Source organism: Meriones unguiculatus, chromosome 16, assembly GCF_030254825.1.
Source record: "Meriones unguiculatus strain TT.TT164.6M chromosome 16, Bangor_MerUng_6.1, whole genome shotgun sequence".
Classification (NCBI taxonomy): Eukaryota; Metazoa; Chordata; class Mammalia; order Rodentia; family Muridae; genus Meriones; species Meriones unguiculatus.
This window is the reverse complement of record NC_083363.1, coordinates 11,609,844-11,625,063: the sequence shown is the minus strand read 5'-3', so window position 1 is coordinate 11,625,063 and position 15,220 is coordinate 11,609,844. Positions and strand designations below refer to the sequence as shown.

Here is a 15,220-nt window from a genome sequence, read left to right as displayed (position 1 = left end):
TACACGTTTAGCGGGCTCTACACTATTTCTTAAACTAAACTCTCTGGAACAAACACCTCTCTAGATGGAAGTATGGAGGCCCTTTCCAGATACTGATGGCCTTGGATGCTGATACGTGCATTGTCTTAAGCGAGAGAGCAAAACTATCTCTTTGTTCTTTATCAGAACGTCTTGCCTTGGTAGTAATCTTATGATCTTTGGACTACTGTAGGATGTTTCCCTGTTGAACCCAGAGATGGGAAGCCAGGTCCCATTCTTTTGTCCAATAATCAAAATGACCACCCCTTCCTGTTTCAGTTCCTGAGTTTACCTTCAAGCTCACCAATATCCGAATACCTACTTAACCAATGCACCACAGTTTATTTGTCCAATGACTTTCTGAAAGACACCCTGGTGATTTCTAGCTTTTGGAGTTCTGATTCACAGCAAACCTAATGACTAAACTGATAGCTAGAACACAGATTTCTGTCAAAGATGGTAAAAGTTATTGCAACTTTACATAAATGTAAGCTCTGGGGTCCATAGTTACAAAGACTGAGGGATAGGACAATTGTACAAGGCTATGTGACCGTGACGCTATCATAAGGACAAGGGTTTGGCTGCTGCTACCCGTTAAAATGAAAAAACATACCAGCAGCTCCCAGGTGTGAGAAACTGAACGAGCTAGCTAGCTTCAGCCCATGATGATGTGTTTGAAGCTGCAGGGTCAGGGTGAGAACAGAAATCAGGGTGTAACACCCTCACCAGAGACCATCAAAGGCTGCAACAAGAGCTGTAAGAATGTGACCCGTGACAATCCTGCCAAGCCACGGGCATGGGAGATCTTTCCATCTTCTGATATCTTCTTCTATTTCTTTCTTCAGAGCCTGGAAGTGTTTTCTCTTTTTTTTTCATATGAGTCTTTCACTTGCTTGGTTAGAGTCACACCAGGGTATTTGATGATTTTCTGTGTGTGTGTGTGTGTGTGTGTGTGTGTGTGTGTGTGACTATTGTGAACGGTGTTGTTTTCCTAATTTCTTTCTCAGCCCATTTGTCTTTTGTATACAGGAAAGCCTTCTGATTTTTTTTTTTTAGTTAATTTCTTATCCAGCCACTCCAGCTGAAGATGTTTATCAGCTGTAAGAGCTCTCTGGTAGAATTTTAGGGGTCACTCATGTATACTATCTTATCATCAGTGAATAGTGAAACTTTGACTTCTTTTTTGATTTGAATCCCCTTGGTCTCCTTTATTTGTCTTATTGTTCTAGCTAGGACTTCAAGAACTATGTTGAAGAAACATGGAGAGAGTGGGCAGCCTTGCCTTGTCCCTGATTTCAGTGGGATTGATTTAAGTTTCTCTCCATTGAGTTTGATGTTGGCTGTAGACTTGCTGTATATCGCCTTTACTATGTTTAGGTATGTGCCTTGTATCCCTGATCTCTCCAGGGCTTTAAACATGAATGAGTCTTGGATTATATCAAATGCTTTTTCAGCATCTAAGGAAGTGATCATGTGCTTTTTCCTGGGGATCCCCCAGAGACTGATGCACCAACCAAGGGCCATGCACAGAGAAGACCTAGACCCCCTGCTCAGATGTGGCCAATTGGCAGTTCAGTCTCCATGTGGGTTCCTGAGTAAGGAGAGCAGGGGCCGCCTCTGTCATGAACTTGGATATCTGCTCTTTGGTCACTCGCCCCTGGCGATGCGGTCTTTTCAGGCCACAAAGGAAGAGGATCCAGGCAGTCCTGATGAGGCTTGATAAGCTGTGGGCAGATGGCAGAGGAGGAGAGCTTTCAGTGGACAAGGGGAAGGGGCTGGGGGAGAACAGGAGGCAGGGGGACTAGGAAGAGTTGAGGGAGGGGCTTCAATCAGTATATATAATGAATAAATTGTGAAAAAGATTAAAATTAAAAAAATGTGATCCATGAGCAAACTTGAAAGTATGGTCTATGTTGGATCATTTAAGACTACGGCAGGAAAAAAAAAATGAGTGTGGGAGAAAAATGACCAACCAAGATTAGAGAATGTCATACCCTGTAGATGCTACTCTATTTCACGGGAGTCCGCTAAAGAGAACCAGCTTGGGGGTGTGAGGCTAAGGAACTCAAAGAAAGGAGAGGAAGCTCATAGTTTACTTTCTAAAGGAAAGGATGTTTAGCAAAAAGTTGGTTCTGACTGGTGAGCACCAGCAACTTAAGAGAGCCAGAGTGAGTCAGGGGGTGTGGCCTTCTCAGAGACGGACAAGGGTTTGAGTCTTCTCTAAGCCATAGAAGAAACGAGAGTACTTTTCAATAAGTAGAGTCTTGTAACACAAAAGAATACAGTACTTCTTAACCATCCTTGATACCCACGAACACGGGATATAGATAATTGTAGATTAAAAGAGAGTTATATCTGGACCAACTCAGACATTTCCCAAGAATGTATTTAATAGTTCTAATTATGCATCTATTACGTCTAAGTGGCATTGTTAAAGGTACCCAAATGAATTCTTCCTTCTGTCTTTTTTTCCTTCTTTCTTTACTCTCCCTCTATCTCCATCTTCTTTATTTCCATCCCCATCATCATCATCATCCCTACATTCATCTTTAACTCAAAACAGAGCCATCATTCTTTTGTGCTATGTAGCAAGTTCAGTGAAATTCAAGTATACTTCCAAAGCCAATTCTTTATAAAGCGAAGATCATGGGAGAGAAAGGATGAGAGGTCTCTGTAGATGAAATTTCTTACACATTATTTTAAAACTTGCCTCTTACTAAATTTTGAGTTCACATATAATCCTCATATGTCCCTTCACACTGTTGATCTCTCTTTTATGGTACAAAACTGTGTAGCTTGCTTTGTCCCATGTTTTCATGTTTGTTTCATGAACTATGCATTTTGTGTGACATTCAGGAAAATATTGCTAAGGCTCACGTCTGGTTTCAAGTTTTATATTCAAAATGTTTATCCACATTAAATTTTGTGTAGAATAACCCAATAAAAATGGTCAAGTGATGCAAAAAAATGGTCAAGTGATGTATTCTGGCTGGAATACAGAATACAACAGCTCCATGACACAGATGTTTATCTAACCATCGCATAGACATAAATCAAGGTCACAATAAGATACTACCTTGAACATTTGAGAATAGTGACTATTTTGAAGACATTTTCAAAGTAAAATGAAAAATCTATTGGTGAGGTTGTGCAGACAGTGAAATAGTTATATATTGTGGGTGGAATAAAAAGGATGTAGCTACTACAAAAAAAAAAAACATGAAAGAAGTTTTTCAAAACATTCAAAAATGTGATCCAACAATTTTACTTCTAGGCATCTGTTCTCTAAAGCGCTGAAATTAGAATATCAAAGAGGTGTATGTACTTCACATTAATTTCTATGTTATGGGAACAATGCAAAAGTTTACCCACACACAGACAGTAAAATAAAGATAATTGTAAAAAATGTTTAGTATATGGAAACAGAAGGTGGGAAAAGAAATACTTATACAAGATTATTTATCATTTGAAAATCATTTTAGTTTTACATACTTTCAGGAAAACATAGAAAGAAATCAAATTAGTGCTCATTTCTCTCATAATATATGTTTTGTATCAAGCAATTGTTGAGAGATTAGACATTATTATACTTTAAGGGGTACAGTTTATTTTTAGGCTTTATTGATTTGGGGGTGTCTCTGCAACCACGAAGGAATTAGTGAAGCATTTCTCAGTCAACATGACTTCAAGTCGCACACCACTCTCTAGTGCTGCGCTGAAGTTTCCTCTCTGTAGCGTGATATGTAGTCATCGTGTGCATACAAAAAATGTCCTGGTAACGTATCGGAACATTCCCAGTGCAACCTGTAAGCAACGCACAGCTAAACTAAGGCATGGTGATCCATAGCAAACATCTACAATGTATTTAACCGCCTTTTCACGTTGTTTATGATTCGCAAATTAACAGAACCAGTGAGAAGTGTAGCTTAAATAATCCCACAAATTAATTAAAAATATTGAGTTGGATCAAGGCTAGAGGATTCCTAATACAGATGTTTAATCCCAATCAAATGTTTTGGAACACCATCTGCCCAGTAAAAACTTGAGGTTGGGGGGAGTTAGTCTGTTTAGTTATTAACACATATGATTCCATGCAGGAAACGATTCTGTATTATATTATTTTATTTTTAATATATTTAATTTATATAATACATAAATCTGATCTATTTAAATATAAAAATATTATATATAAAGGACTTGAAACTTTGTAAACTTATAAGAACGAGGCTAATATTAAGAAACTGATATATAAAAGACTAGAACACTAAAGCCAGATATTTGAGTTCTAGTGCTTTGTCACTGCTGTCTGTACCTACAAAATGTCGAAATTATAATGTATTTGACATGGAGGCCCTTCTTACATTTTGTGCACTTCATATGACTGTTGGGATTTTATTATTCTTGTGAGCATAATTCTCTGAGGGAGAAAGAAAATCCTAAAATATGGATCGATATTTGCCATTAGTTGAGGCTCCTTTCACTATCTAGCTATAGATACTGCAGTGAGACAATCACAATATTTGGAGACAGCCTTTCTCCTCTCCATGAGTCTTCCATCTTTGAGAGATCTTAGGAGAATTTCACTAGAAAGAACCTGAAAAGTGAAGAAACTGATGAGTGAAATAAAAGAGGGCAGTACTTTAATGAGACAGGCTTCAAGTATCTGGCCTACAGAAGTTTAAAATCAATCAAGCAAACAAAATATTTCACAATAATTGGCAGTATTGCCTAGCATGCACTGTTATACAAATTTCTTCCAAAGTTAAGATCCCAGTTTTTCTTGTAATAAGGGCAAAAATAGTACATGCTGGACTCTTTAGGCAAACACATTTTTAATAGAGCAGAAAGTGGGTCAGTCTGATATTTGAAACAAATTTATTTCTAGATGTACCAACATTTTCAACTATGTTGCTTTCTCAAATACTACAAAGATATATCCCAAAAGGAGCATTTCATCTACAGATAAATTTAACCAGGTGTTGTCAGCATGCACCCATAACCCCAGTGCTATTGAGACCAAAACAGGAGTCAACTTCAAGGAATCATGGGCTGCGCAGCTTGTTTGTTTGTTTGTTTTAAGATAGTTATCATATAGATCAAATTGTCCACGGATGACCTTGAGCCTCTGATCCCCTGCCTCCACCTCCCAAATTCTAGGATTGCAGCTATGTGCAGGCATGCCTGGTTTTTGTGGGTTGTGTATTGAAGATTTTTGTTTGTTTCTTTAATGAAGTAGAGTTGAGGTTCTAATGTAGACTGTGAATATAAGGAGAGAGAGGCACACAAACTAACACACCCAGAGTATGGCTGTGGATTTCCCCAAGAGCAATCTCACAGTGTATAGAGGGATTTTAACCCAGCAACATGGCTACTCTGGCAAGAGATCATATCCAAAGACTCCAAAGATGTAGGTCTGGATGATCTGGCTGGAATGCTGACATGCCACACACCTTTAATCCCTCTGGCTGGAATACAGACATGCCTTTAGTATACACCTTTAATCCCAAACAATGACATCTAATGGAGGGGCAGACAAAGTGATAAATCAGAGAAAGATTTGACAGAATAAGTCAGAAATAGGACACACCCAACTCTCACGAGAATAGCACAGGAAAGAGAGACAGTCAGTTCAGTTGAGTAGGGTTGATTTTGGTACAGTTCAGTTGAGTGAGTTCAGTGCAGTAGAGTTCATTTGTGAGTTCATGCAGAGGGAGTTGAAGCCAGAAGGAACCAGAAGATGAGAACAAATTTTCAGAGTCAATTTGAGGCCAAGCAGAACAATTCAGGCAGAAGCTGAGAGAAGCCAAGTTGAATCAGTCATCTTAGAGAGGCGTTCTGAGTCAGAACAGCTGAGTTGAACCAGCCAGCCAGAAAGTAGAAAGAGTTAGTAAGCCTCCAAGATGACAATTTCCTCTGGTGAACAAAAGTTACTTTTACAGAGAGGAATACAGAAAAACACACCCAGAGTATGGCTGTGGTTTTCTCCAAGAACATCACTGTGGGCATAAACGTCAAAGAGACCTGGAAGAATCATCCACACATTACTAGAGACATCTGGGTCCCCTCTTAGAGTTCTTAGTTTTGTTAATAAAATAAGAAGAAGAAGAACGGACTCCAAAGGGAGCTCAAGGACAATTTTATTAAGGTGATAAAAAAAAAAAGAGAACAGACAAGCTGTAAATCTTAGCAAGTGCCTGGAAGAGAAATATGGAACAGAAATAAATAAATGCCTGTTGTTTTGCATTAATTATGTGTGTAGGCCAGCCACACCTACGTGGCAGGGGTGGGAGGAGCTTTGGAGAAAAAGTGAAGCTCAAATCATTAAGGAAAGAAGCACACTCAGAAAGGTAAATGAAATCACACTTTTCTAAGTAATTCGGAAAAGCAGGCAGACTTACAATGCCTCTCAGCTACTATGCTAAATAGTACAAATTCTGAGAGTTTTACATGAGCTCATTAAAGGACTATGTATTCCTCTCATCGCTTCAGCATGGCTGAAGGGGTACCCACTTGAAGGGGTGCCCAACTGAAATGTTAGGCTCCCACCAAGACTATCCGTTCTCTAGACTTCTGGAAGTTTTTGGCCTCCAGACAGGACAGGACATTTTCAGCTTACGGCCAAAGACAGGAACCGAGATCCTTATGCTTAAACTGCCTGTATGTCTCTCTCCTATCCTTACTATCCTCCTCTCTTTAGGGGCAACCCTAGGTGCCATTCAGGGAATTGAGACACTGACCAAAATTAACTTGATCATCATTGGTGGGGCTTTCAGACATGGCAGTTGGGTTAACCCTCTAGAGGGCCTATCTGGGGGACCTCAAAAGTCAATCATGTTTACATTTGTACAACAGCCAGCTGTAGGGAGGAGAAGGATCATTGACTAGTGCCTAGATTAAGGGAGAAGTAAGACTAGCATTAGCATTGTATGTCCTAGACAGGGAACCAAAAGAAGCCAGGATATAGAATGGTGTTAATTGTCCAAACCAAGGTTCATTGAACAGAGCACAAAGGATCCCTCTGCTGTGTTCTTCCTCAGTTTTCCTTTAGCTTCTAAGGCTGAACTCAAGAGTGTTGAACCAAGGATCTGCTTCAGGTACTTTAATGACTGGTGGAGTAGCTATAATCGCAGTGTGAGGTCCCTCACAGGTGGCTTCTAGAGAGGAAGAGAGAAAATAATTTTAATCATCATTTGATCCTTAAGTTAAAATAGCAGCAGACCTGTCTTTCTTGGTAGCAAGCAGGTGCCTCAGTGTTGAATGGGTCAATGTCATGGGACCTTATATCTAGGACTCTTTTATGTAATATCATTAAGTGGGTTTAAGTCTAATATTTAGGGAGCATAAATATGCTCAGAGTGTTAGAGTAACATACCAATTATTTTAATCTTCTGTTATACTTTCTTTCTGGGTATTTAAGGTCAGGAAAATGGAGGAAATTAACCATCTTTTTACTGCCAAGTCCAGTTGAGTGTCTGGTCCTGAGGGGTCAGAAGGCTTGGGAGGAGCCTCTGGTTCACTTAGCTTTCCATTTACCAGTTGTTCTGTCTGAATAGAATGAATTAAAGGCCTTGCTTGGCTGTAGCTTCACTTGAAAGCACTAAGGAAATTTTCCTATGCTGTAAATATCAGTTAGAGTCCACCCACTGAAGTCTCCATGGCCTCCCTGACCAAGAAGACAGGTGACTCCCAAGTGTTACAGGACAATTCTGGGATGCCCTCCACAGGACCCTGAGATCTAGTTAACCTTGTAGGGCAAAGGCAAAATATTTTTCTGTCTAACCCCTGTGTCCACATTAGATAGACCTTCAAATATGGTCACCACATATCCGGATGGAGGTCAGTTACAAGAGTGTGGTGCTCTTGACCATTGTATAATATTTAGATAAAGCTCACACAAAACACTAGATATTTAGAGATGAACTTTGACTAGAGATACACTGTTTTCTTTTAATCTGCTCCTCGTAGATGTTACTGTGACCAGAACAATAATTTAAGGGAATTCCAGTGAGTTAACTTGGTTGAACTATGGTCTTAGAAGTTTTAATATCATTTATTATATAATCGCTAAGCTTCATCTTTTACGTGCTTATAAAGCTCACTCCTGCCTTTGTGGCCTGACGAAGATTACATCTTTGGCTTGTCTATGCTCCTGTTGCTTCTCTTTAGCTGCTGCTTGCACTCACTCCAAATGAAAAGCAAGGCCACTGTAGACAATTCTCCAGACTCTACAGAGAATGAAAAGATACTTTACTGTCTTTCTTTTTCTATGACGTTTTCCTGGGAACCTACACAGCTTCATGGTATGATAATATGCACAGAGGCAAAACTATGTTACTTTATGTTATTTATTGGATTCAAATTTCTTTTAATAGGATGGTAATATTAATCTCTGTATCTGGTGGTAACATAAAAGTACAAAAAAAAAAATGAAAGGGAACCAGTAATTTGGAGAAAAGAGGTAAGAGTGAAAAAATTTGGTGTAAAGAAAAACTTTTCCATGAAGAAACTGTGTTCTATGGATTGAGATTAAGTCAACCTGTGCTGTATAGTGAAACCCCATCTTAAAAGAAACTGCCCTATATGGCTATGGTTAATACATTTCCATTTAATTATAAGTCTTTAAAATACATTCTAATGTGTGCTACAAGTGTTTAATGATATAATGTTTTAATAATTAAAAAGTTATTAAAGAAATTCCTACTTATAGAACACAAATAACAAATGTTAACATGGATATTTCCGATTAAAATCAAGTTATGGAACTATAGAAAAGTTATAATTTCCAAGAAATTATCTAATGGATGTTTATACTATTTCTATCTCTCCTACTAATATTTCTTTTTCAGCATAAGATGATAACACATCTCTTAAATTTCTAAATTTATCCTAACTAGCATCTGAAATATTCATGGAATATTTACTTTTATAATGTCAACAAACCTGTCTGCGTTCTTCCACTGACAAGATCCTCAGATCCTCAGGTCTTTATATCCTTGGGGACATGTTGCTAGGGTCACACACTTCTGTAAAGGTGTTACTTACGATATCAATGACAGGAGAGCAGAGTCCTGGTGTTCTGTGGCTCCTTTCAAGCAAAGACTGTTTCGTTTGTATGATATAGCTGACATCTCCCATGAGCCAGGTTAACACACCCAAATGATACCATAAATTCAGGACTCAAGACTTAAGATGGCACATGTTAATAATCTCTTTCACCCGTTCAGCTTCCGGCATCATTGAGAGTTGAATGCTGAAAACCTACTTATACATTTCTCCAGCACTTCAGACGTGGCAAACATCAGCAGAAACCAGCCGTCACTTACTAAATGTCATTTCAGGTAGAGGGTTATGTTTTTTATCCCTACTAAGTCCATCGGAATGTCATATCTGTGTGTTATATTCCATGCAGGATTTTGGATCGCTATGTCCAGGAGCAAATTCCCGGTGCCAAGGTTGTGGTGGAGTCCATAGGTGCCCGCCGCCATGGAGACGCCTTCTCCCTAGAAGACTATAGCAAGTGTGACCTGACGGTCTATGCCATCGACCCCCAGACCAACAGAGCCATTGACAGAAATGAGCTTTTTAAGTGAGTGCTTTTTACTGCACTTCACACCTATGCAGTGACGGTAGCACCTATAGGTAATTCTTATTGAAGGATGATTAAAGTTTAAAAGCCACTGAGATGTTGTTTAAAGTGAAATCAGAGGCAGGGATAGTATCTTCACAAGTAGTTTCCAAGTCCCGAATGGGCTGCGCTGAGGTCAGAAACCAGGGCAACAGGAGTCAGCTACAGTCTGGAGCCAAAACAGCACTTTGAGATCCCTTGGGGGGAGGGGGAGAGAGGGGAAACAGACTGTTGGTGAGGTGATTGCCTGCAATGACTTCAGCAGGTTTGAAGGAAGAAACTGAGCCTTCTTACAGACAACTCTATTGTAACAGGGGGAAAAAAGTATCTGGTGTCCTGAACAGAGCAGGGGGGAGGAGGGGGAATCAGTAAAGGAAAAAATCACTGCCAAGTAGCTCCGCATTCTATATGACAGCTGAATCCAAAGGAAAAGGAAAGGGGTGGGGGATGAGGAGGAAAAGGAAAAAGAGAAAGATGAGGAGGGGGAAGATGAAGAAGAAAGAAGAAAGAGAGAGAGAGAGAGAAGGAAGGAAGAGAGGGAGGGAGAGAAGGAAGAGGGAAGGAAGGAAGGAAGGAAGGAAGGAAGGAAGGAAGGAAGGAAGGAAGGAAGGAAAATAGTGAACAAAGGCTGAAATCTTTTTTTTTTCATTCATAAATGTATTTTTATTAGTAAGTAACCTACAGACTGGAGTCATATAAAGTTTCCTGACACCTTGGAGTTCAATTCTGGAATTTGTTGGTTAGGAAGATCTGGAAAGGCTGAAATCGTAAATAGAATGTTATTACGTAGTTTTCACTGGCTCTTTCTAATGGTCTGAATTCTGTTTCCAGTTTTTGCTGGACTCTAGCGACACCTGGTGTCCTGAACATCGTTGGGAAAATTTTGTACTTAAACTTTTTAAATTTAAAATGAACATTGATATGTAAACATACAATTCATATAAGTGTGAGCTAGACTTTCAAGGAAGTTCATACATTTTTTTTCTGACAATTGTTCTTAATGCATCTTTCCTAGTTGTTTTCAATCTTCCGGTCTCCTGTATTTTCTTTTTTTTTTTTTAATTTTTATTAATTACACTTTATTCACTTTGTATCCCCCCATAAACCCCTCCCACCTCCCCTCCCAATCCCACCTTCCCTCTCCCTTCTTCATGCATGCCCCTCCCCAAGTCCACTGATAGGGGACGTCTTCCTCTCCTTCCTTCTGATCCTAGTCTATCAGGTCTCACCAGGAGTAGCAGCACTGTCTTCCTCTGCAGCCTGGTAAGGCTGCTCCCCCCTTAGGGGGAGGTGATCAAAGAAGAAGCCAATCAGTTCATGTCAGAGACAGTCCCTGTTCCCATTACTATGGAACCCACTTGGACACTGAACTATCAGTGCTACATCTGTGAAGGGGTTCTAGGTTATCTCCATGCATGTTCCTTGGTTGGAGTATCAGTTCCAGAAAAGACCCCTGTGCCCAGATTTTTTGGTCCTGTTGCTCTGCTTGTGGAGCTCCAGTCCCCTCCAGGTCTTTCTATCTCCCCCTTCTTTCATAAGATTTCCTGCACTCTGCCCAAAGGTTGGCCATAAGTCTCAGCATCTGCTTTGATACCCTACAGGGTAGAGCCTTTCAGAGGCCCTCTGTGGCAGGCTCTTGTCCTTTTTCCTGTTTTCTCCTTCTTCTGATGTCTATCCTTTCTGAATGAGGACTGAACATTTTATCCAGAGTCCTCCTTCTTGATTAGTTTCTTTAGGTGTACAGATTTTAGTAGGTTTATCCTATACGATATGTCTAATATCCACTTATGGGAGTATATACCATGTAAGTCTTTCTGATTCTGGGATACCTTACTCAAGATGATCTTTTCCAGTTCCCACCATTTACCTGAAAATTTCATGATTTCCTTGTTTTTTTTTTTTATTGCTCAGTAATATTCCATTTTGTAGACATACGATAATTTCTGTATCCATTCCTCAATTGAGAAGCATCTGGGTTGTTTCCAGGTTCTGGCTATTACAAATAAAGCTGCTACAAACATGGTTGAGCTAATATCCTTGTTGTATACTTGAGCATCTTTTGAATATATGGCTAGGAGTGGTATAGATGGATCCTGAGGAAGCGCTATTTCTAATTGTCTGAGAAACCACCAGATTGATTCCCAAAGTGGTTGTACAAGTTTACATTCCCACCAGCAATAGAGGAGGGTTCCCCTTTCTCCACAACCTCTCCAGCATGTGTTGTCACTTGAGCTCTTGATCGTAGCCATTCTGATGGGTGTAAGGTGAAATCTCAGGATCATTTTGATTTGCATTTCCTTGATGACTAAGGACACTGAGCATTTCTTTAAGTGTTTTTTCGGCCATGCAATATTCTTCTATTGAGAATTCTCTGTTTAGCTCTGTACCCCATTTTTTTAACTAGATTACTTGATTTGTTGCTGTTTAACTTCTTGAGTTCTTTATATATTTCTGGATATTAGCCCTCTGTCAGGTATAGGGTTGATGAAGATCCTTTCCCAACCTATAGGCAGTTATTTTGTTCTGACAACAGTATCCTTTGCTTTTTAGAAGCCTGTATTTTCTATATAATTTTGTTTTAATTTTAGTAACGGCAAGATTTTAGAAAAATATGTCTGCATTTTAAGGATGCTAACTAGTGGTAAAGAGTGAAATGATTGGGATGTAATTTAACAGCGTTCATGAGCAATTTAGGATAAAACAACTGAGAGCAAACCACAAAAGAATATGGAGAATGAAAATATTTTTGAAGAAATAAAATTTGGCATTAAGAATTTTATCAAACTTCTATCTGAGAAACACTATGTATTTTTCACAAATATTTTGTGACTTGCTTGTAAGCACATACATACATCACACCTGAGACCTAAAACATACACATTAGCATTAAGACCATGCAAATAGAAATTTAACTTTAACAAAATATACCAAGATATTATAATTGTTGCCTAATGTCCAGCGATAGACAGTAAAGTTAGTCTATCAATTTATCATCTGAAACCTAAGCATCTCATCCCTGATTTGTGTGTGTGTGTGTGTGTGTATGTGTGTGTGTGTGTGTTCTTTGATCCAAAGATGAAAAACAAAACTAGTAATAATTATTAGCAAGCTTATTACCAGAGCCCTGGACACATCTCTGGGTTTGAACCCTCATTAAAATATATATGCTATCTCTTATAACATTATTATAAGAAATATACTATATATTATACATATTACATATCTTAATATACATCCACATGGAATACAGAGGAGAGAAAGAAGAGAAACAGATAAACACAAGCATTTTAATTATTTAATTATATTGTTATTATATTAATTATTTGATTATGTTGTTATATGGAAATTTTTAGTTAAGAAAATATACCTACTCTCTATCTTCTATTGGCTGATGGGGCCACTGAGATTCATACACAAAAGGCCAATCAATACTCCAACCAAGAACCATGCATGTATATAACCTAGACCCCTGCACAGAAGTAGCCCATGGCAACTCAGTGTCCAAGTGGGTGTCCTGGTAAAGGGAACAGGACTGTCTCTGACATGAACTCGGTGGCTGGCTGAGGTGCAGCCTTACCAGGCCACAGAAGAAGACAATGCAGGACAGCCCTGATGAGATCTGATAGGCTAGGGTCAGAGGGAAGGGGAGGAGGACCTCCCCTATCAGTGGACTAGGGGAGGGACATGGATAGAAATGAGGGAGAGAGGGTGGGATTGGGAGGGGATGAGAGAGGGGGCTGCAGCTGGGATACAAAGTGAATATTTTTTAATAAATTTTTTAAAAATTGCTGGGGAAAAACAAAACATACAGTCACACTCTTCCCTGTGTCCCATCATGAGTAAGGATGAGCCCTTCTGTCTCCTCAAACCTTAGTATTTATTTACTGAGACAGTGTTCACAATCCCTTCTTCCTCCTTCTTGGAGTAAGCAGTGTATAGTTACTATCTGTAGTCTCCTTTCTTGCTGTTACAGTGAAACAACTGTGACAAAAGCAGCTTAGGAGAGAAGAAAAACTTACTTGACTAACAATAGCAGATTGTGGTCCCTCGTGGGGATAGACCTTGTCCAGGGCATACACTGTTGGAAGAGAGCAACCAGCTCACTATCTCCCTTTACATAACCCAGTATCCCACATCCCACATCCAAAGAACAGAGCCACCCACCGTGAGCAGGCTTCCCTTCTCAGTGTAGTCAAGGTCATCCCTTACAGACATTCTCAGAGACTCACCTTAACTTAAGCAACCCCTCGCAGCTGTGCTTGCTCCCAAAGTCTCTTCTCTCTCTCTTCTAACGTAATTAGTTGTTGTTGTTGTTTTTCAATTCGCCTCACAACAAAGATTCCTGGATGGCAAACTGCTCGATATCAATAAGGATTTTCAGCCGTATTACGGGGAAGGAGGGCGCATTCTGGAGATCCGGACTCCCGAGGCGGTGACAAGCATCAAGAAGCGAGGAGAGAGTTTGGGGTACACGGAGGGGGCCTTGCTGGCCTTGGCCTTCATCATCATCCTGTGCTGCATACCAGCCATCTTGGTTGTCCTAGTGAGCTACCGACAGTGAGTATGGGGTCACCAGGCAGATGTGCTCGGGATGGTATTCGGGAAGCTGCCTGGTAAAGTAACATCCCTGGCTGCAAAAGGTTGATGGGGCAACCATTCTGTCATTGCGTTTCTCCTGCCTGAACCAAAATGCCTTCCTCAAGGCCAACACACAGGCTTCTTATACATGCCTTGGTATCCTTTGCTCCTATTAAGTCTTTGCTCAAGGGACTGGTTTCTTCCTGGCTTTGTGCATTCTCTTCTATGGGTCAAAAGCTCCTCCCCTACCTGAAAAAAAAAAATTAGCCTGGAGAGAAAGCAGTCCAAGGTTTTACGAGAGTCTCTCTTCACCCAGTTTCAAGAAAAAAGGTTGCAGGGTCTCTAACGTGACCAGACGCTGTCATGTTAGCTGTTTTGTTGTCCCTTTTCTTTCTTTCTTTTTCTTTTATTCCATGTGGTTAGATTTACCTCTATGAAAATGATGCAGTGTTAGCCAAATCGTGGTAAACTGTAAACACCACACCAGCGGCTATTAGCATGGCTTCCCTCCCCCTGGTACCTTTGCTAGAGCATGCCTTGTCATAAATGCAGTGGCTGCGTAGAGCCTTGCTCTTTCCTCTTCCTACAGTAAAATACGCTTGGGTTTTGCTGTGTGCAAAAACTATTTAACATATATAAAATAGCCAAGGACTTGAAGTGTTTTAAGTATCTACAATTTAGGTAAACGGGATGTGCATCGGGCCCGATACCAGTGTGAGAAATTAGTAATATGTCCCTACTGACAGCCATTAAAAAAAAAAAAATGAAGAGTTGATTAAAAAGAGATGTAGCCCTGAGGTAATAATGGACAATTACAATACATTTATAACTATTTATATAACAAACCATAAGAAATAATGGTAAAAAAAAAGTTATTTATTATTTGAAATACATAAGATGTTCCTAATGTATTCTTACACTGAAACCTTTCTGTCCTAATTGGCTTTTTTGTTGTTATGAGAAAACACAAACTAAAACTAACTTGGGGAAGAAAGAGAT

At 39.6% G+C, this 15,220-nt stretch overlaps 1 protein-coding gene across 4 annotated transcripts in view; it reads left to right on the top strand.

Annotated features, from left to right (window-relative positions):
* Positions 1-15,220, top strand: part of Pcdh15 (protocadherin related 15) — a 1,462,904-nt gene that overhangs the window by 1,422,716 nt on the left and 24,968 nt on the right. For all 4 annotated transcript variants that reach the window (XM_060369368.1, XM_060369370.1, XM_060369367.1 and 1 more), the window contains exons 31-32: positions 9,428-9,604; positions 13,982-14,200. In XM_060369368.1, coding sequence (XP_060225351.1) covers positions 9,428-9,604; positions 13,982-14,200 — 396 coding nt within the window. The remainder of the gene's footprint in view (positions 1-9,427; positions 9,605-13,981; positions 14,201-15,220) is intronic.